The sequence below is a fragment of the Panthera tigris genome, chromosome A1 (genome assembly GCF_018350195.1).
Source record: "Panthera tigris isolate Pti1 chromosome A1, P.tigris_Pti1_mat1.1, whole genome shotgun sequence".
Taxonomy (NCBI): Eukaryota; Metazoa; Chordata; class Mammalia; order Carnivora; family Felidae; genus Panthera; species Panthera tigris.
In genome coordinates this window covers 209,352,335-209,375,010 of record NC_056660.1, presented here as the reverse complement: position 1 = coordinate 209,375,010, position 22,676 = coordinate 209,352,335, and the positions used below count along the sequence as shown (strand labels likewise).

The following is a 22,676-nucleotide window of genomic DNA, read 5'->3' as shown; positions in this document are numbered from 1 at the left end:
ACCTAGAAACTTCCACACCTGTGTTTCCTCCAGGCCTCTCAATATTAGCCCTTTACAGCTTGCTCTTCTGCTGTCTTTTCTGTTTCAGTAATTCACTCACTCACCTTTGCCTCGAGGCATCATACGCAGAATCTTCTTGTCAGCCACCTCCAGCTCGTTCTCATCATGCCCACTGACTAATTTCCTAAGCAAAATGGGCAGCACCATTTTGACCTGGCAGAAATCCTCCTGAATTTTAAAATGAGTGAGGGAAAGGAGTTACTAGTAGCAATTATTTTAAGACCAAAACTGTACTTGAAATGTGTAGTAAGGATCCTGTTTGTGATTGGCTGCTCATTTGGGGAGGGGATGAGGTTGGATTTGATCTGGAGGTACTTGTGTGGGCCACCTTACGTAGCCTCTCTTTTCTCCCGTCTGTGTTCAGCTCTTTCCGTGTGCAACACATGGATCTGTCCAACTCTGTAATCGATGTGTCTACCCTCCACGGCATTCTGTCCCGGTGCTCCAAGCTGCAGAATCTAAGCCTGGAAGGCCTCCAGCTGTCAGATCCCATTGTCAAGTGAGTGGCCGTCAGAAACATGTCCCACAGGCAGTTGTTTTCTGTATGTTAATTTTGTTTCCGGAATATATGTGGGGTGCCCTTCTGTCCATCTCCAGATGGACTCAGAAAGTATCTGTGCTTCTGCAGTACTGTGCGGGACTCATCCAGGCAATGCAAGTTGGCATGCTAACTATATGCCAGGCCTTATGCGAGATTCTAGACAAGCAAGGATGAATAGAGGCCCACTCCCTGCCCCATTCATGGGAGAGACAGATAATTACAGTGCAGTGTGTTTGTTAGATGCATGCATCCCACAGAGAGACCTAGTTAAATTTAGGGAGGGCAGCCTCCTCAGAGGAAGTGACTCTTAAGCTGAGTATTGCAGATATTCAGGTTGGAGATTCCCATGTGACAAGGTAAAGAAGCAGTCTAGGTAAAGCCGCCTGTGCAGTTCTAAACTCTGAAGTAGTTGGGAACTGCTAGAGCGTAGGGCACAGTGAGGAGGTGACAGGAGGTGAGGACCCGATCATAATGGGCCCCTGCCATGCTATAAGAAGTCTGGACTCCATGATAGGCACTGAAGAGGGAAGCGTCGTAAAGAGAGTGGATCTGAGAATGGAAGGAACATGTCAGAGTTGAAATTTAGGAAAATAACTTGTTAGGCACCTTGGCAGGTTAATCAGACAAGGAAAAAACTAGACTACTTAAGACGGTTTTGTGTTCACTCAGGTAAGAAATGATGAAACCTGATGTAAAAAATACATAAAATTAACTACCAACATTTATTGGGCACTTTCAAAGGTCATCTCATAAATTCTCACAGCAACCTATGATGTAAGCTCTTGTTCAGATATGAAAACTGAGGCACAGAGAGGTTGAATAACTTGTCCAAGGTCTCACAGGTAGTTAAGTGGCAGAACCAAGATTTGAACTTGGTTATAGATTGTGATTCCAGAACTCTAGCTCTTAATCACTGAATTCCACTAACACAAGGCATTTGAGAATGCAGAAGAGAGGGCAAATTTGAGAGAAGTTTAATTGAAAGAACCTGGAGACTTGACAAGTAAAAGTGTGCCTACAAGTTAGTGCTAATTATGGATGAAAAAGAAATAATGTTTATTCCATCATTCTTTTCTTTTTTTAATTTAAAAACTACATTGGGGCTCCTGGGTGGCTCAGCCAGTTAAGCGTTCCACTCTTGATCTCAGCACAGGTTTTGATCTCATGGTCATGAGTTCAAGCCCCGCATTGGGCTCCACGCTGGGCGTGAAACCTACTTAAAAAAATAATAAAAAATAAATAAAACTACATTGATTAGTATTTCTTGTGTGCTTCCTTTGTGCCAGGCATGTACTGAGCCCTTTATCACATTATATAATTTAATCTTAACAACCCTACCAAGAAGGTACTGGTACTGCCATTTCACAGATGAATTAACTGAGGCAAAGCATCCTGCTTGGTGTCATACAGAGTGAGACAGGAGTTGAAACTCACTTCTGGCTCAAAGCCCTGTGTGTTTGAGTACTTAACTTCTCTAGCCTGTTTTCCTCAGAATGCTTACTAGTTGAGTAATAGTGCGTATTGGTATTCTGACATTTTCCTCCTTTTCCAGTAACCTGGCACAGAACTCAAATTTATTGCGACTAAATCTTTCTGGGTGTTCTGGATTCTCCGAATCTGCCCTGAAGACTTTGCTGAGCAGCTGTTCCAGGTAAGAATGATGTGAGATTTGATTATAGAACTGTTTTGGCAAATATACAACTATCCCTCCCATGAGAGTAGAATCGAATATATTTCTTGAGTTCTTCCTGACTCTGTGCTCCTGATGGTAACACAGCATCCATCCTTTACCCTCTGAACTTTCTGTTCAAGCTGAGGAGGCAGATCACTTGGGTTTGCTGGGGATACTTGTATAGTGATCCCCCTTCTTTTTTTACTATTAAAATAAGGGAAATTTAGTACTGTGTTTATCAACAGTCCGGTTGAGATTAATCTGTTTATATGTGACTATGCAGTCAGGCCTTTTCCCTATAATATCTGTAGACCTAACTTATGCAAGTATCATAAATTTGGGTGGCTCCATGAAAAATAATTTTTGTGTCATATAATAATGTTAGTATATAAATAAAGGCTACAGTTACAGATACTACTAAATGGGAGGGGGACATGGCTCACAGAATACACAATACTGTGTTGTGTGTGTGCATTTGTGTGTCCTTTTTAATAATTCTTAATCTTTCTACTGTAGCATTGTATGTGTGTCTCTTTAATTTTTTTAATGTTTATTTATTATTTTGAGAGAGAGAGAGCACAAGCAGGGGAGGGGCAAAGAGAGAGGGAGACACAGAATCTGAAGCAGGCTCTAGGCTCTGAGCTGTCAGCACAGAGCCTGACATGGGGCTCGAACTCACCAACTGTGGGATCAGGACCTGAGCTGAAGTCGGACACTTAACTAATGAACCGACCACCCAGGCACGCCCGTATATCTCTTTAATCTGTTGAAAGTAGATTACCTTTGGATAAAAATGTTCTCAGTGAAGTAAAATGTGTAACCCTACATTTATTCAGCAGCAACCCTATTCAGGAATAGGTTTTGTGGTTTAATGGTTGGATATTGTCTTTGAATCCTTCATTTGCTCAGTTAGCAGAGGCCAGGTAAGATGAAGTGGCTTTTTGCAATGTCAGCATTTCTTTATTGGGAATCCCTGGTATAATCCACCGATACATATTTTTTTAGTGTCTCGAGTGATTGTTCAGTCTCTGGTTGTTTGCTAACAACATGGTTGGTTGAAAAAGAAAACAGCCTAGACTTTCTCCATCTAGTCCTATAATGAGGTTTGAGCCATCTAGAGGAGAGTGTTCCTTCCATTTCCAGAAGGGGGCATCACTCACTAAGGCAACTTTCTGAGGCAAACCAGGGCAGGGGAGTGTGTCAGGAGGGGAGAAGGCAGTTTCAGGTGAGCAGAGGGAGGTAGCTGCTTAGAGAAGCAGAGGTTCTGTGCGTGAAATGGCAAGGACTCTATCCATGGCTTTGTGTTCTCTTTGCAGCTTGAGACAGTGCTACCTACAGAACTCATTCCTGTGTTGTGCTTTCACGCTTTCCTTATTTCCCCTCTGGTGTGCAGATTGGATGAGCTGAACCTCTCCTGGTGTTACGACTTCACTGAAAAGCACGTGCAAGTGGCTGTCGCGCATGTGTCAGAGACCGTCACCCAGCTGAACCTCAGTGGCTACCGAAAGAATCTCCAGAGGTCAGGTAAGACCCACTGGACACTGGACCCTTAACAGCGACCACACCGGCAGAAGGTTTCATTTACTGCAGAGCTTCTAAGTGCTGTCCTGCCTCCATTGTCTCAGTCCAGTATGCATAGTCTTGTTCCCATTGTCCAGAGGAGGTAGCAGCTGATTGGAAGGGTTAGGTGATGGACAGCCGGTGGGGTAGCATCAGGATTCGAATCCAGAATCTGGAAGTGAAAGCCTTTGTACTTTCAACCAATTTAAGCAGAACTTCTTTTAGTCAGCTGAATTGTTAGGTAAGACCCCCAACATAGAATAGATGAATGCAGTGTTTGATCAGTAAGCAGTGGTGCTCAACCAGGGAGAGTTTTCCTGCCAAGGGGACATTCGGGGACGTCTGGAGACATTTATGATTGTCACAGCTGCAGGGGTGCTACTGGCATCCAGTGGGCAGAAGCCCGGAATGCAAGAAAGCAATGCACAGGACAGCAGAACACAAAAAGGTAATCTGACCCAAATGTCAGAAGTGCCAAGGTTTGAAAAACCCTGTTCTCAGCCCTGTGTATAAGATCATATTACAACTCTTCTTAATTCAGTCTAAGAGGATCATGATGTTGTTTAGTTTAATACGGGCATTTGAAGTCAGGGGTAATGTGTGAATAGCCAATAGTCTTTATAAGCCTCGACATTCAGTTGTGCTTTAATCTTCTAATATTGGCAAAACCTCGATTTGCAGAGATAAGTGTTTGCAAATGGCACAGGTTTTTTTTTTTTTTTTAATGGCTTCCCCTTGAGCTCTCAGGCTGCGGACCACACAAAGCCTTGTGAAGCTGCCACCGCACCTCAGCCGTGTCTTTATGACTTGATGTTAGCTCATAACTGTTTTATTTATTATAGAGTTTATTATACTTTAAAAGATTTGGATCAGACATTTGGAGAATGTATCTTCTTAGAATATTAGTATTTGAGACATGCTTCTCCAGAACAAATGTGTCTTCGGCCAAGTAAGATGTATCAGGCAGTACAGAAGAGGAGCTAGATTCTTGGGAGCAGCCACGGAGTTGAGTCCTTTGCCTGTGCCCAAGTCCAGACGCCCGCATCTTCAGACAGGGGATTATTTTCTTTTCCTTTTTTTTTTAATTTGATTTTTTATTTTTTTAAATTTATATCCAAATTAGTTAGCATATAGTGCAACAATGATTTCAGGAGTAGATTCCTTAGTGCCCCTTACCCATTTAGCCCATCCACCGTCCCACAAGCCCTCCTGTAACCCTCAGTTTGTTCTCCATATTTATGAGTCTCTTCTGTTTTATCCTCCTCCCTGTTTTTACATGATTTTTGTTTCCCTTCCCTTATGTTCATCTGTTTTGTCTCTTAAAGTCCTCATATGAGTGAAGTCATATGACTTTTGTCTTTCTCTGACTGACTAATTTCACTTAGCATAATACTCCTCCAGTTCCAACCACGTAGTTGCAAATGGCAAGATTTCATTCTTTTTTGATTGCCGAGTAATACTCCATTGTATATATATATACCACATCTTCTTTATCCATTCATCCATCGATGGCCATTTGGGCTCTTTCCATACTTTGGCTATTGTTGCTAGTGCTGCTATAAACATGGGGGTGTATGTGTCCCTTTGAAACAGCACACCTGTGTCCCGTGTATAAATGCCTAGTAGTGCAATTGCTGGGTTGTAGGGTAGTTCTATTTTTAGTTTTTTGAGGAACCTCCATACTGTTTTCCAGAGTGGCTACACCAGCTTGCATTCCCAAGGGGATTATTTTTTTTAGGCATCTGTAAAAGCAGCAGAGTGTTTTTCTTACCACTCTCCTATACACATGATACTTGTGTTTTACATTTTTCTCCTTTAAATACTGTTTTAAATCTGATTGCAGTATTATACATTCTCAAAAATACAGAAAATATGGAAAAACAGCAAGAAAAACAAATCATCAGTAATCTCACATCTTGCTGCTTTTTTTCCTGCATAAAAGTGTTTTTTATTTATTTATTTATTTATTTATTTATTTATTTATTTATTTTTAAATTTTTTTAACGTTTATTTATTTTTGAGACAGAGAGAGACAGAGCATGAACGGGGGAGGGTCAGAGAGAGAGGGAGACACAGAATCCGAAACAGGCTCCAGGCTCCGAGCTGTCAGCAGAGAGCCCGACGCGGGGCTCGAACTCACAGACCGTGAGATCATGACCTGAGCCGAAGTCGGACGCTTAACCGACCAAGCCACCCAGGCGCCCCTAAAAGTGTTTTTTAAAGTGGGACATAGTGCATGAAATACTTTAGAAAACCCTTTTATTCCCTCCAGATAATCCCATTTTTAGTAGCTCTCCCACATCATTGTCAGTGGCTGTGTGATATTCCATCAAATAGATAAAGAATGATTTATATTGATTGAATAATAATTCCTTCACTTGATCTCCTTGTAATGGACTTTTAGAGTCTTTCCAGTTTTTTCCTTTTATAAACAACCTTGTCATGAACATAAACAGACCTTTGAGTGCATTTCTAAGGGCGGGATCTTAAAAGTGAAATTGCTGAGTCAAGGATTGGGCTCTGTTCTTAAGCTCTGGGTAGTTCTTGCCAAATTGCCTCCCAAGGATTTTAAACTCCCACCAGTGAGCAGCCTCTTCACATTGAATCTCACCACTAGTTCTCTGCTCATCCCTAAGGCAAGAAAAGGCAGTGCCTCATATCTGAATTTGCTGTTTCTTTATTGAGAGTCTTTCTGAATGAACGAGGTGCTAGCTGCAAGGTTGAGGAACTCTGCTATAGGCAAGCTGCAGTTAATTTGTCCCAAGCTTGGCTTAAAACACTTCTCTTGTTCCTCCAGAAAAGAATGGAGAGCCTGTTTACCAAGGTTTGGCAAGAATAATGGGTAATAAAATCGTGCTTGCTAGACACATTCAGGGCAAGGACAAAGACCTAGAGTTTAAGTTGAAGTATGTGTTTTCTTAATTATATAGTGGGAATCAGATTTTTTTAAATATCTTTAACAATGGCACACACTGCTTCACTATTTAGAAGATAATATAAATGTCATTTTAGCTCCCAGACTGGTGCCAGTCCACCCAGGTTCAACTTCCTGCTCTGCCATTTACTTTGTGGTCGTGAGCAAGTTGCTAAACTTTCCTGTTCCTCAGTTTCCTCATGAGTAAAATGGAGGGAGTGGTAGTGAAGCCTGTCTCTTAGAGTTGCAGTTAAGAATAAATGGTTTAATCTCACATAGCATGTTAACGCTACTGAGAGTACAATAATTGTTGGCTTTTACACCCCCACCGACCTCCCCATGGGGCAGTAGGGGCTGACCGAGGTCTTGGAGGACCCAGCTCTTGGTCTTGGATGTGCCCTTGACTTCTCTAGATGAAATCGCTCTCCCCTAAAATGATGGGTTAGATTTGGGGATTTGTAAGATGCCTTCTGGCTCAGGCAGAGCTCTGGTTAGTGGTGAAATGAAGGGGATCGTGTGTAGAGGGAATCTATACTCGTAAGCAGTGACTACTATTTACTAACCCTTTCTGCTGAGGGATGGCCAGGGCTTAAGTGAGGGCTGGAGACCAACCAGTTTTACCCCCCCAAGGTTTTGTTCTTTCCTGGGTGGCATCAAAATAACATGGTATCTGATTTTGAGTTTTGTTGATGGCTGGTTGGCTGGCTAGGTGGTGGGTCACTCAAAATTGTACTGTGCGCTTCTTCGTTTTTTAGTCACTCATTAAACAAATGTTTATTGAGCACCTACGATGCACAAAGCCCTGTTCCAGACTTGGGAGCTGTGGCCTTGAACCAAACTGATGAAGTCACCCCTGTACAGCTTATGTTCTGGTGGGGGAGGCAGGCAACCAACAGATGACTAAATGTGATGAAAGGAGATGAGATGGAGGGAGAAAGAATGGAGCAGAGTGACCAGGCAGAGCACAGGCCAAAGGGGTTTATTTTCAAATGGAATGGCCAAAGAGGACCTCTCGGAGGAAGTGATGCTTGAACAAAGGCCTGAGTGAAAGGCATGAGCTGTATAGATAAGTGAGGAAAGAACATTCTAGAACTGAGGACCAGCAAGTGCAAAGGCCTTATATGGGAGGCAGTGTGTGAGAGGGAGGAAGGAGGACAGTGATAGGAGGTAAGGTAGCCCAGGGTTCTCTAAGCTGAGGCAGAAGCTTTGTTCGGAATTTTCCTGAGTGAGATGGGAAGCCGTTGTAGCATTTTGAGCAGGGAATGATGTGATATGATCTCACTCACCTTTAAAAGTCTTCTTCCAGTGCCATGTTGAGAAAAGGCTGTAAGAGCCTCGGGTGGTGACTTTGGAGGTGGTAAGAAATGATCAGATGGTAAAAAGCCAACAGAACAGGCTTCGGTAACAGACTGGATGTGGGATGTGAGAAAACAGTTGAGTGTGACTTCGGGGTTCCGGCCTAAGCAGCTGGATGGGTGGCTTGAGCACCTTCTCCGAGATGGAAAAGACTTAGGGAAGGGGCAGATTTAGAGAAGAAATGAAGTTTTGCTTTTAGGCATGTCACCTGTCACAGTGGGTATGTTGAGACGGATTAAATTGCAAGTCTAGGGGCACCTGGGTGGCTCAGTCAGTTAAGCGTCCGACTTCAGCTCAGGTCACAATCTCGCGGTCCGTGAGTTCAAGCCCCGTGTCGGGCTCTGGGCTGATGGCTCAGAGCCTGGAGCCTACTTCCGATTCTGTGTCTCCCTCTCTCTCTGCCCCTCCCCCATTCATGCTCTGTCTCTCTCTGTCTCAAAAATAAATAAACGTTAAAAAAAAAAATTAAATGCAAGTCTAGGTTTAGGTTGCAGGGGAGGGACTGGGGCTGACGGCAGCCCCATGTTTTCCTTCCCACAGGAAATGAAGCTGGTTTTAAAAATAAATAACATCTACTGATTCATTTTCTGATTGCAAAGTAGCACATGTGACTTTCTTCCAAATTCTGCAAAGGTACCTGTGATTCCGCCACCCTTGTGTATATTTCCTTCTGTCCTTCCCCTGCTACACCCACTGGTTTTGTTTTCACTATACAGTATATCTTTAGTATTTTTTCATGTCATTAAGTGTTATTTAAAAGCTTTTGAAGGGGCACCTGGGGGGCTCAGTCGGTTAAGTGCCCAACTTCGGCTCAGGTCATGATCTCACGGTTCATGAGTTTGAGCTCCGCATCTGGCTCTTTGCTTTCAGCACAGAGCCTGCTTCAGATCCTCTGTCTCGTCCTCTCTCTGCCCCTCCCCTGCTCTCTCTCTCCCTCTTTCTCTCAAAAATAAATAAACATTAAAAAAATAAATAAATAAGAGCTTTTGAATAACCGTCATTGGCACTGTGTTCCACAGAATGGAGGGAGGTTAATGGATTAAAATAATTGGGGGAAGGGTTAGTATAGCTATGCTAAAATGAATGTCTTCGTGCACACCTAATTGTTTTTCTAAAATTGGAATTACTGAGCCAAAGTGCCAAGTGTATAATGCTCAGAACACACACACACACACACACACACACACACACACACACACAAAGAATCTGCTTATCCTAAAAAAAATCCATTTGCTCCCCTGAATGGCTGCAGGAAATTAAATATCCACTTGCAGTGTATGTGAGATCTGCTTAATTATATTTCATCAATTCTGGGTATTAGGATAGATTTTTTTTTTCATTTGATGGCTAAAAAGCAGTATTTCAATTTTATTTTGCTTTTCTTGTTCCATTTATACCTGTTTTGCCAAGTATCTCTTCATATTCTTCACCCATTTTCTATATTTAGCTTTCTCTTCTCTTTATATAAGACCATTAACTGTCTATTGCATGTATGTTGAAAACATTTGCAGTTTTCTGACACTTCTTTAATTCTGTTTGTGTTTTGTGTTGCTTTAACATGGTAGAGTTAAAATTTTTATGTAGCAAATTGTCAGTGTTTCTTTTGTGTGTTCTTTTGTGTTTAGAAAAGCCTTACCTATCCCAAGATCCAGTGAAAGAAAATACTCATATTTTTGCATTTAGGACTTGTTAATATGTATGGAATTTATTTGGGAGTATTATTTGAGTTGGAGAAATGTCTTTTTCTGCCTGTGGTATCAATATCATTTTTTAAAAATAATCCATAATTTCCCCTATTTATTTTAAGTGCTACCTTTATAATATGTTGTTTGTTTATATATGGTGGTGTTTGTTTTTGCTTTTTGCTATTATGAATGGGATTTTTGTTTGTTTTCTTTTCTTCCCCAGCCAGTTTTTGCACATACATAGTTGTGTTACATAGTTCTCCTACTATTTTCAGTTGATTCTCTTGGATTTTCTGGGTTCAAAAATCTTACATGCCAAGATGATGACTTTGTGTTTTGTGTCTAATAGAGTGACTAATTGCATTGTCCCAAAGTTTTATTAGCACAATGTTAAAGATAGTGTTAATAGCAGATACCCTTGTGGTGTTCCTCATTTAATCGTGCCCATCATTTTTTCCCCTAGATGTCTCTACCTTAGTTGGAAGATGCCCCAATCTTGTCCACCTAGACTTAAGGTATTTTTTTTTGTTTATTTCTTTTCAAACAAAAATTGAAAAGTCATGACTGATCATTGAAGGAGGAAAGCATCTTAACATGTTGAAGGAACCAAACGGTCAGCTAGTTCTGTCTTCTCCATCTGAATTGATGGATAGGTTGGGAATTTTTTCTTCTGCTCTGTTACAGTGATAGTGTCATGCTGAAGAATGACTGCTTTCCAGAATTTTACCAGCTCAACTACCTCCAACATCTATCACTCAGTCGATGCTATGATATCATACCTGAAACTTTACTGTAAGTATTTTCATTGTCTAAAACTAGAAGACAGGGAGCAAAGGAGATGCCACTTGGGATTAATATCTGTTGTTATAAGTAGCAGATGTTTAAAACTTGAGCATCAATATTAGTGGGCCACAAATAGGTTAGGGAAGACCAGCAAAATAGAAAACCCAAGGCAAAATTTTTTGTTTAAAATATCTAGAAAAGTTGAGTTGATTGGGATAGTTTACTAAACATTTATTATTTACCTAGAAGCAGGTTTAGATATTACAATACTGTACTAGTATCTGGAAGATTTACAAAAGGAGAAGACAGTTTTTACCTCTGGGGAGCTCACAGTAATAACTGGGAGGCAGATCAGTGGAGGCTTCCCACCCCCCACCCCATATTTTTCAAATCAACCCCAGTTGACTGTGAAAGCCTCCCTCTGGGCTTGGAGGAAAATTGTGTAATCTTCTAGTGATGGCTGTTGTGGATGGTAGTCAGGGAATGGGAAGAATGGCAGAATGTAAATGGTAAATATCAGAAGAGTCTAATGCTGTCTTGGAATAGGGGGAGATTGAAGTCCAGAAGAGAAAAATGTTTTAACCCAAAGCTGTAAAGTAAGTTAATGACTGAGCCGGGTCTATGTCCTAGGTTTTCTGGACGGATGAAAATAGTCTATATCTAATCCGGTAGCTCTTAGGAGGGTTAATTTTGTACCTGCTCAGCAACTTCCACAAAAATTTGCACAAAGGAAAAAGAAGTCTGATCTGTCTTTCTTTTGGAAAGTGCTATGCTCAAGTCATCCCAGGAATAATATTATTTATTTGTTTGTTTTTAAAAAGTTTCCTTTCTTTTATCCCCAAAGGGCTGGAAGATCCTTCCTCATGTAGAATGTAAATGCATAGCAATTTCATTGAAAACCACAAGAAGTCAGTATCTTGAATTTGGTCAGGTGCCCTTCTTTCTTATTCCAGCAGTATGCCCTGAAAGAGGCTGCTGAGCTCCTGTATGTAGCTCACTATCCAGATGAAGGTAATTTAGCCTCTGGCGTCTACCAAAGAAAGGTGGTGAATTTGAACAAAGAATTTATGTGGTCTTTGAATGATTGGTTTGAATCTTCTAAGTTGGTTTTAAGAATTAATAAATCAGACACTTCAGGTATCTGAAGGTAACTTCAGGTTAACTAGTAGAATTAGAGAGTCCAGTAATTCTATTTTTAATTAATCGCTTTAATTAATCTTGGGGCTCAGGGTCTCTGCTGGTATCTCATTTGAAAAAGCACTGCCTAACAGGGATGCTAGGATTTACATCCGTGGCTCTGAGAGGTAGGGTGTAAATTCATATCCATGGAACTGTTACTGAAATCTCCTGCCCTTTCTAGTATCCCAAACTCCTAGGAGCCTCTAGCATCTACCTAGAAAGGCATTTCTGTCTTCCGTCTTTCCTGTCCTTGCCCTCTGGGCTTCAGCCTCATTGCCTGTGCAGCCCCCTGGGGATCAGTGTGTTTTGGTTGCTTTTCTCAAGAGAATCTATCCAGATGTCTCACTTTCGTTCTTTCTCTCCAGAAAAAGAAGCTAAGCAGGTAATCCCCAGATGTTCTTTTTTTTTTTTTTTTTTCTTGAGCAGAGGCTAAGGGAAGGCTGTGAGCTCTCACAGTTTAGTATTTTTATCCAGTAGGATAGTAACACTTCCATGGTGTAATACCTGCAGGCAGTATGACTTGATGCTTAAGCATACAGACCTCAGGTCACAACAGACTTAGGTTTGAACCTTCACTGCCTTCTTGTGACTTGTCTAAATCTTACCTTGAAATGAGAGAAATAGGGGCATCAGGAGTTTAATTTACAAATCAGACCACCAAAAGAGTAACACAGAGAGAAAAGATGCTGTGCTTGAACTTTAAGGTAAAAGAGGATGTTCCTTCAGGCATTATGTAAATAATACGTACATTGATTTACCTTCTGAACCCATTAAGATTAGTTTGCTTGTACCCTATCCTTAGGAGTTTTTCAAGATAAAATGTTATTCTCTCTATTTCCATTCTGGCAGCTGATGTATTTGAAATTCATAGTAAGAATTCTAGGATCCTCAGTAGTAATTTTGAGAAAGCCGTTTATGCTAAAGAATTTTTATTTCTTATCTCAAAAGTGGGAAAATAAAATTTGAATGACTTTCAATCTGTAATGATAGTGCTTTAGAATACTTGGGTAATCAGATTTTTCTTCCCCAGGATATGTCCACATTGTGTCTATTTTCTTATGCCTTTATCGATCTTATCCCATATGTCTGAACTCTCTTCTGATTGTTCTGTATTTCTCATTCAAGTAAGAAAGCCAAGCTGGAGGTAGCAAACTGATCTGGCATTAGGAGAGACTAAATAAAAAGTCTGTTGTAGGGAGAATTCCTAGTTAGGCATTTACTAAATTTTATAAGGAAAACAGGATCGTGTAGTGGAGGTGAGGTATGAACGTGTGAGGGGATCTGTAAATATCTTCTGTTTACTGAGATTCAGCAAAGATACTAAAGACATTACCAGTGTCCGTTTATACTTCCTAAATTAGAAGTCATTGCTCTTCAGAGATTTATTCCTATTCACCAGCCTTCAGTTGCTTTTCAATCTAGAAAGATGCTTAGAAATTTGTTCTGCTGTGTTGTAGATGATACATGTACGAAGGGGCTTTCAGTGTTTTTTTATTTTTGTGGTCTCGTTAAAAGTGTAAAGACTTTCTGGTTTTTTGACTTGGGTTGGTCCATTGTCCACCATCCCATCAAATGCAGCTCCCTCCTTTTTCAGCTGGGACACCTGAGTGTCTTCTGAGAATCTGCTGTCATGTCCTTCCTCGCCAAGCGTCCTTCCCAGCGCTGTTGCAAGAACATTTCCTCTTCTGCCATCCGCTGTACCTCCTTTCCTTGCTCCCACCTCTAGGTTCTGCTTCTGACACCGTCCACTGTAGAATGACTTACAGTTTGTCTAATTTGGATATCGCAGCACCTGAATTTTCATCACAAAGTTCTCAAATACTCAGATTTCACGTAAGAGGGACTTAAGGTTGGGGCAGAATTGCTGTCATCTTAAGCAGTGACGAGTATAAACATCTATGAATTGTGATCTTTCTTTGCACTTCTGTCTCTATGGTCCAGAGGTTAGTTTACTTCAAGAACAGCAGTTTGTTCTTCCTGATTTTCTTTGGTGTCTGTTGTAACCTCCAGATCTTATTGGCCTTTTATGAACACCAAGCATATTTATTTTATTTAGATAGTACTCGTATTTTCTAAAGTGCCCTTCATCTTTATTCAGCTAACATGTATTGAACGTCTATGGTGTTTACTATGCTTTGTTGAATGTAGAATAAATACATTTAGAGGGTAGTGGGGTGACTGGGAGAACAGGTTGAACGTGGAAAAGTCCTAAGGCCAGCTGAACAGTTTGAGTTCCGTAAACAAGAGGGCAGCATCAAAGGCTGTGGAGCAGGTGAGTGGGAGGGGTGACATAATCTGAGCCAGGCTCTAGGAAGATGCCTTGGGCACTGTTGTATGGAATAGGCTGGAAGGAAGAAAGATTGGAGGCAAGGTGACAATTACTGTGAGGAAAGTTTGGTTTTTTAGTAGTTACCAGCAAAATGAAAATATAAAGGATGCTTCTAACTCTAGGTCACTGATGTGTTCATTGATCTGCAGTGGGATTTTGTTGATATTCCAAACTAAATATTCCCTTTCCTAAGACTTTGTACTGTGTGTCCCAACCTGGAGCAAATACAGATCAGAGAGATGAATTTCTAAGCACATAGATCTGGGTTAAGAAGAAAGAATCATTACCTAAAGTATTTACTTTGGAGAAATAGGCTCCCTTTTTTGTGGACCAGAATTTCACTGTTGACAGAGTTGAATTTCACTTAATGGGAAATACCTGAGAAGAGGATTGGCCTATATGTGACCAAAACCAAACCAAAACAACAGCAAAAATGGTAATGTGTGGAGAAGTCAGATGGCTCTTGCCTCTCGTAGAAAAGGTGTGATTGATTATTTCTTTTTTTCTGTCTGCACCCAACTATATAACCCCGTCTAAAAGATCTTAGTGAAGTCACTGTTAGGTTTTATCACAGGTAATGGACTTATTAAGAAGTTACCGTAACTTCTGCTGCTGATCTTTTGAGAGGAAGAGCCTAGTTCAACTAAAGTTCAAGTCCATATTTTGAAATTACATGTAACTTGTGGTGATTCTTTACCATCACTACCTTCTAGCTTCTCACAACACAGTAACGCCTTTCGTTTTAAATCAAGAATGGAGAAAGGAAGCAAATATGGTTGGGTTTTAAAGAAACCTCAGAGTTTTTAGGTTGTGAGAAATTTAACAAAATGCGCTGCGTGTGTCCTAAGGCTGTGTTGTCTTGAGCCTCAGTCTGTGCTTTCTGGTTTGATTCACCTTTGCTGTTTTCTCAAATCCTTGATTGTGAATTATGTTTTCAGTTTGCATTTTATAGAATATGATACAAATTGTAAAAATTGGGTCATGTAACCCTAGTGGATCTGTTACCATAGATACTGCTACTCTGAAAGGTTTCTCTTCCTTTCCAGTGAACTTGGAGAAATTCCCACACTAAAAACACTACAAGTTTTTGGAATCGTGCCGGATGGTACCCTTCAACTGTTAAAAGAAGCCCTTCCTCATCTACAGATTAATACTTCCCATTTCACCACCATTGCCAGGCCGACCACTGGCAACAAAAAGAACCAGGAGATATGGGGCATCAAATGCCGGCTGACACTGCAAAAGCCCAGTTGTCTATGAAGTATTTTTTGCAGGATGGTGTCTCCTCTTTTCTTTGGAACAGGGAAGATAGGCAGGAAGCCCGCTTGCTGGAGCACTCAGCTATTGTTATTCTCGGTTTTCCCTTTGCCTTCATTCTGCAAGTATATTAGACAACCATTGAGAGAGAAAACTATGAAGTTTTGCTTTTTCTAAGTAACTATAAAAGCTTCCGTCACTGCTTCTGTGCCTTTAAAAGCCTGTTTTAGGCCTTTTGAAATTTTAGGAGAACCGGTAATTTCAAGAGACCTTAAACGGCAAGATTTGAGCCACCTCTTCCAAGTGCCCTTCTTATTCAGTCTATTTAGAATCAAGTATAAGAGTCACCACCAGCAAATCATTTTCACAGTCGATATGGTAACTTTCTTCTATTTAACTTTTCAGTATTGCTTTATGAGACGTAGATTGGTAGAAGAATAAGCTATTTGTATTGTGAGTGGAACAAAAGAATCATAGGATGGATAGTAGCATTTGTGGTAATCTCTTCTGGAGATAGAAAAATATGCATTTCAACTTTGCCTTTAGATTTGAAGCTAGGTTCATGGAAACAAATAGCCCTGGGCAATTCACCTTGAAACCTAAATTTTAAAAAACAGCTAACCAACCAGAGGTAAAGAATTGTTGGTATGGACTTTGAAGGCTCAAGAGGCAACTTTCTATGACGAGTTAATCTGAAGTACCCTCTAATGCACGTTACTGAAGTTTCCTTAATGGACTTTGTTCCCAGAATTCTGTATTAGCTGAGGAAACAGAATTGTGGTCTTCTAACTTTGCGATCAAATCATGTTAAGTGGGTTCTTTAGCTTTTAAAATGGCTCACTTTGTTTTAGAAATGTGGTGGTAACCAGTCTTTGTTCTCGACATTTTGGACAGAATGCCAAACTGAAGTTGCCTGCCATTTTCCTTTATTGCCAAGGCTCTTAAAGTTATTTTTATATTACTCTGGAATCAAGTATTTTAAATTGCCTTTAGAAAAAAAATTGTCTCCCATAATAATTGTTTGAAAGCCATTGTTTTATAAAGTTACTGGACCTAGAGTCCTGTGAGAGGAACTGCATGCTCGTTCACTCAGAAAGACACACCAGAAGTAGGTATATGTTCCATGCAGTTTCAAAGCAGTAAGACAGCTTGAACCTATGTAAAAGTTAAAACTCAGGTGTGGAACCTTTTGATAGGAACAGTGATTTTTTTTTTTTTTAATGGTGTCTAGAAGAAAAATGATTAAGTTCTACTTAAAAAAAAACAAAACAAAAAAAAAAAACGACACAAAACACTAACTTCCTATTTACACTGATGACCTTCCCTGATGTTCAAAATGGAAGAAAAAAAGCCAAAACCCATCATTTCTATTAACGTTGTTTTCAAATCAGGTTTTTCAAATGTTAGAAACAACGATGCGAAGTGCCCTTATCTGCTCAGACCTAAGGACGAACATTTTACAGTGGTGTTATACAAGAAATGATTATGTTTTGATTTTGTACTGGTTAAAAAAGTGCTAAATTTACTACATGAAATTATTGTTTACAGATTAGTGACAAGGGCTGATGATAGGATCCAGATGGGCTGTGATTTCCAGATGCCCTCAGACACACAGTACTTCCAAACTCAAGTCCAGCCATAAGCTATTTTGCTAACATGTCAGAGTAATCTGTATTTTTGTATGTGATTTCTACTTTTATAGACTTGTTTTAAAATAAAACACATTTTTATAAAAATGAGTACTTCAGCTAACTTGTATTCCTTTTTTCTCTCTCTCTTTTTTTTTTTTTTCTTAAGTCCGGTGGTTAAAATTAGAAAGCATTTGGTGTGGTGTGCCCTTGATCCTGGCCCTCTAGTTAAGGCCCTACAAAATGAGCCCTAAAATGATCCTCTTTGTTCCATCCACTTCATCTGCTTATTATCAAATTAAAATGATAGTTTATAAGGCTTTCGGAGAAGGTGCTAAATACAGGCCTTTTCTTTACAGTGCTTCTAAAATAGTAACATTTCTAAAACATTTGCAGTTCAGGTGATGAATGTGATAGGTACTATCAGTGAAAGGCAGCTAGTAGCACTCTTTAAATAGAGACTGGGTCAGCTTATACTGCATATTTTACTTTCATTAGGAGACTTTGAATAGTTCAGTCTGTACCTACAGATCTTGGGAATTCAGTTTCTTTTGAACTCGTCCATTCAAATAGTAGTGTGATTCTTACTGAACATTACCCAGCTTTTCTGGCTGCTTTTCATTATGTTCTGTTATTATCACTACTATGCTTCCTTTTTTTAATGACGAAAAATGTCAAATACATGCAAAAAGTAGACAATATCATAACCTCATTATTTTTTTTTGTCATTAAGTTATGGCCTATCCCATTTTATCTATCTTTGCACCCCCCCCCAACACACACACTCATACCCCAACCTGCACAGATTACTTTGAAGCAAAATTTATAAGTATTTTAGTATATACATCTGAAAGATATTCTCCTGAATTATTTCTGAAACATTAAATATCAAGATGCTGTTGAAAGTTCCCCATTTGGTCTCAAGTGCTTTCTAACATGAGTTTGATGAGGCTCCAGACATGATCTGTACATTGCATTTGATTGACATTTTCTTAAGTCTCTTAATCGTTGGGGTCCGCCCCTGGCCCCCGCCCCAAATTTTTTACTTTGCAGTTTGTTTATAGGTGAAACTAGGTTGTTTGTCCTGTGTTCTACATTGTGACTTTTGTTGATGTGATCTCTGTATAACAGGTTAACCTGTCTCTTATTTCCATAAACTGGTAGTTCGATTCAGCAACAAAAAGCTCTAGACCAAGGGTGATTTTGCCACCCGGGAGACATTCGGTAATACCGGAAAATGTTTTTGTTTGTCACAAGTAGAGAGGTGCTATTGGCATCTAGTGGACGGAGGCTATGGATGCAGCTAACCACCTTACGGTTTGGTTTATAGGACAGCTCCGCACAGCAGTGTTACCTGCTACAAAATGTCAGTAAGTGCCAGAGTTGTGAAACCCTGATCTCGAGGCTTATCTTACAAGTTCTTTTTTTTGGCGAATCGATACTTGCTAAGTGGTATTATTCTTCCATCAGGAGACACATAACATCTGGCTGTCATTCTTTTTATGATTCTGGCATCTGCCTGTGGCCCTTGATTCCTCCCTCTCTTATACTCTAGCCACAAGTTCCAGAGATCCCAATTTCTGTATAAAGTAACATATCCCTTCTGTCCTGGTCAACTTCATTCCCGTCCCATGTTTACTGAAGATTTACAGTGTGGAGGATACTGTGTTTGAGCAGCAGCACCGGGGATGATGCAGAGCCTCTGAGGAAAGGCACTAAGTAACCCAGGGACTGGGAAAACTAGAAAGAAGCTCCTTTCCACTGGATACCCTCGCCCTGGAACAAGCAAAAAAGCAACCTCTTTCCTCTCCCTTTCCCAAACTAGCCAAATATCCAAGGAAGTCATAAAGTCTCTTCATCAAGAGGCTAACTCTTTGTGATACAGGTTGGAGCTCTAGACTTTGGCAATATTACTGCATTTCAAGTGGATAATCTACAATAGCCCATTTAAGATGCTTACAGAAGTATTTATAAGATTAATACAATGACCCTGTGAGGAATCCTTTCATGAAGAAAAGATGTCTCGAAGAGAAGATTGGAGGCAGGAGGAAATAGCAAAGTATAATTGCCAGAGATATTTAAATAGATTATTTTCTTGTGAAAGCCAAGAAGAGCCAGTTCAGTATGGCAACAACATCATTCAAGCCCTCCTTGTCCATTCAAAGAAGGTAAGTGTGGAGAAATAAACTATTTGTAGCTGGGGGAAACGTTTGTTTAATAGAAGTTTGTAAAAACCTGGTTCTCAAATACTGTATACTTCACACATCCGTATATCAGGTCCCCCCCCACACACCGTAAGTAAAGAATGTTAAATTTCAGTGTATGAAAACTATTGTTTGTTCTTGTAATTAGCAGTTTCTTCTCTGGTAGTCCCAGTCCTTATTCATTGTAGAGGTACAGATGAGAACTCATCCCTACTCCCCAGAAGCTCTACTAGTGGAGAAAGCTGTATGTTATTCAGATCTCTTCAACGGTCTTTTCAGAATCCAGTTTGATTTTATTTTCTTTAGCAATTGATATTTGACTTTTTAAAAGGGAGAAATGAATGAGGTTAGTTATAATCCATCCCTTTACTATCTTATAAAATATTCAAATTAAAATGTTCTTTTCAGGGCGCCTGGGTGGCTCAGTTGGTTAAGCATCCGACTTTGGCTCAGGTCATGATCTCACGGTTCGGGAGTTTGAGCCCTGCATCGGGCCCTGTGCTGACAGCTCAGAGCCTGGAGCCTGCTTCAAATTCTGTGCCTCCCTCTCTCTCTCTGCCCTTCCCCTGCTCTCACTCTGTCTCACGGTCTCTCAAAAATAAATAATAAACATTTAAAAAAAATTTTTTAATATTCTTTTCTATTTTTCTCTTTAGTCCCTCCTTGTGTAGTCAGTAATTTTCTTAAAAATGTATCTTAAAGCCTATGACACTTTAAAAAAATACTCTTCCTATTTTCCTTAATGTAGAAAACTTAAACCTTCTCATTGACTTTCACCCTAATCTCATGCTTATTTTTAATGTTAATGTCAAGAATAAGCTGCATTTGAAATAATTTCTCCTTGTAGCTCAGCAGTTCATCAGTGTATTTACTCTTTTTCTTCTCATATATATAATTTTTTCTCATATTATTTGTCACATTATCGCTGGGAACTTTTTGCACAATTGTCTTGGTAGGTACTACTATCCTTAAGTATAGTGATACATATATGGTACATTGGCACAATGGAATGAATTTTTTAGTAATTTAAGTCCTAAATTACGTTTTTTCTAAGCTTTTTAAAATTGAAGGATAGTTTTATTTTTATTAGTTTTTAAACTAATTTTATTAGTTTCAGGTATACAACAGTGATTTAACAATTATACATTAATAATTATACATTATGCATTAATAATTAATAATTATACAGCACTCACCATGATAAGTACAGTTGCTATCTGTCACCATACAACATTATCACACTTTTATTGACTTTTTCATTTCCATGACTTATATTATGACTGGAAGCTTATTCTTCACTCCCCTTCGCTTGTTTCACCTGACTCCTTACTCCTTCCCTCTGGGACCCACTAGTTTGTTTCTGCATTTATGAGTATGTTTCTGTTTGTTCATTTTCTTTTTTTAAATTACACATATAAGTGAAATCATATAGTATTTGTCTTTCTATGACTTCTTTCACTTGGCATAATACCCTTTAGGTCTGTCCATGTTGTCACAAATGGCAAGATTTCATTTTTTAATAGGTAAATAATGTTTCACTGTATACCACATCTTTGTCCATTCATCTGTCGATGGACACTTGGGTTGCTTCCATATCTTGACTATCGTAAGTAATGCTGCAGTGAACATAGGGGTGCATGTATCTCTTTGAATTAGTGTTTTTGTTTTCTTCAAATATTTGGAAATGGTATTGTTGCATCATATGATAGTTTTATTTTGAATATTTTGAGGAACCTTCATATTCTTTTCCATAGTGGCTACATCAGTTCCCACCACCAATGTACAAGGGTTCCCTTTTCTCCATGTCCTCGCCAACCCTTGTTATTTCTTGTCTCTTTGAAAATAATCATCTGGTAGGTATGAGGGGACATCTTGTGATTTTAGTTTGCATTTCCCTGATGATTAGTGATGTTGAGCATCTTTTCATGTGTCTATTGACCATCTGTATGTCTCCTTTGGAAAAATGTCTATCCAGGTCTTCTGTTCCTTTTAATGAGATTATTTTTGGTATTGAGTTGTGTGAGTTCTTTATATATTTTGGTACTAACCCCTTATCGGATATATCATTTGCAAATATTTTCTTCCATTCACTATTTTTCTTTACCTCTATTTTTTTAATTGACGGTTTCCTTTGCTGTACAAAAGCTTTCTATTTGGATGTAGTTTCATTTTTTTTTTTGCTTTTGTTGCCGTTGCCTGAGGAAGCACATCCCCCCAAAAAAATTGCTAAAACTGATGTCAAAGAGTTTACTGCCTATGTTTTCTTTTAGTTTTATGGTTTCAGGTCTTTAAGTCTTTACCCCATTTTGAGTTTATATTTGTATCAGGTGCAAAAAAATGCTGTAGTTTCATTCATTTGCATGTAGCTGCCCAGTTTTCCCAGCACCGTGTATTGAAGAGGCTGTCTTTTCCCATTGTATATTCTTGCCACCTTTGTCACAGGTTATAGTTGATCCTTGAACAAAATGGGTTTGAACTTTACAGGACTACTTATATGCATGATTTTTGAATAAACCTATTAGAAAAATTTTTGGAGATTTGTGACAATTTGAAAAAGTTCGTAGGTGAAATGTGTAGCCTAGATATATCAAAAATGGCTAAATATGTCATACGTGCATAAAATATATGTAGATACTAGTCTATTTCATCAATTACTACCATAAAATACACACAAATCTATTATAAAATGTTAAAATTTATCAGAACTTCCATAAACACACACAGACGGTACTTGGTGCCGTTTGCAGTTGAGAGAAATGTAAACAATGTAAAGATGCGGTATTAAACCATAACTGCGTAAAATTAACTGCAGTCCATACTGTACTATTGCAGTAGATTCGTAGCCACCCCCTGTTGCAATTGCAGTGAGTTCCAGTATCGCGAGTAATCACTTAAAATACCATGTGATGCTAATAATCTCATGAGCAGTTCATCTCCTGTAAGTTGCATATCGCTTTTAAAAAGTGATCTCCCATGGTTCTCACATATTTTTCATTGTGCTTAGTACAACTGTAAGCCTTGAAGAACACCTGAGGACCCATATGAAGTGCCACTCGTGACACTGAAAGTGGTCCCAGGAAGCAAAGTCATGACATTACAAGAAAATGTTGATTGTTTGATCAGTCTGCAGTTGCAGTTGCCCACCATTTCAAGATAAATAAATCCAGCAGAAGGACCACTGTAAAAGAAAGGAAATTTGTGAAGATGTTGGTACAGCTGTACTAGCAGGCATGAACACCCTGCCCTTCTTACCAAATACCTTCTTATCTTGTATTGAAAATGCAGACTTTATGCGGGTTGGGGATCGCTGTAAAAAAGGCATACACCTAAGGACTCTAATATGATTTGAGAAAAAGCAAGGTCATTATATGACAACTTAAAGCAAAACGAAGTAAAGCATTTAAAGCTGGAGAATTTAATGCCAGCAAAGGATGGTTTGATAATTTTCTAAAAAGGTTTGACTTAAAAAATGTCAAGATAACAAGAGAAGCAGCTTCTGCCAACAAAG

The 22,676-nt window shown here is 39.4% G+C and overlaps 1 protein-coding gene across 1 annotated transcript in view; it reads left to right on the top strand.

Moving 5' to 3' along the window:
• SKP2 (S-phase kinase associated protein 2) overlaps positions 1-16,566 on the top strand; it is a 32,402-nt gene extending 15,836 nt beyond the window's left edge. The window contains exons 5-10 of the mRNA XM_007095470.3: positions 425-559; positions 2,154-2,252; positions 3,667-3,797; positions 10,252-10,303; positions 10,473-10,580; positions 15,126-16,566. Coding sequence (XP_007095532.1) covers positions 425-559; positions 2,154-2,252; positions 3,667-3,797; positions 10,252-10,303; positions 10,473-10,580; positions 15,126-15,339 — 739 coding nt within the window. The 3' untranslated portion in view covers positions 15,340-16,566. The remainder of the gene's footprint in view (positions 1-424; positions 560-2,153; positions 2,253-3,666; positions 3,798-10,251; positions 10,304-10,472; positions 10,581-15,125) is intronic.
• The last annotated feature ends 6,110 nt before the right edge of the window (positions 16,567-22,676 follow it).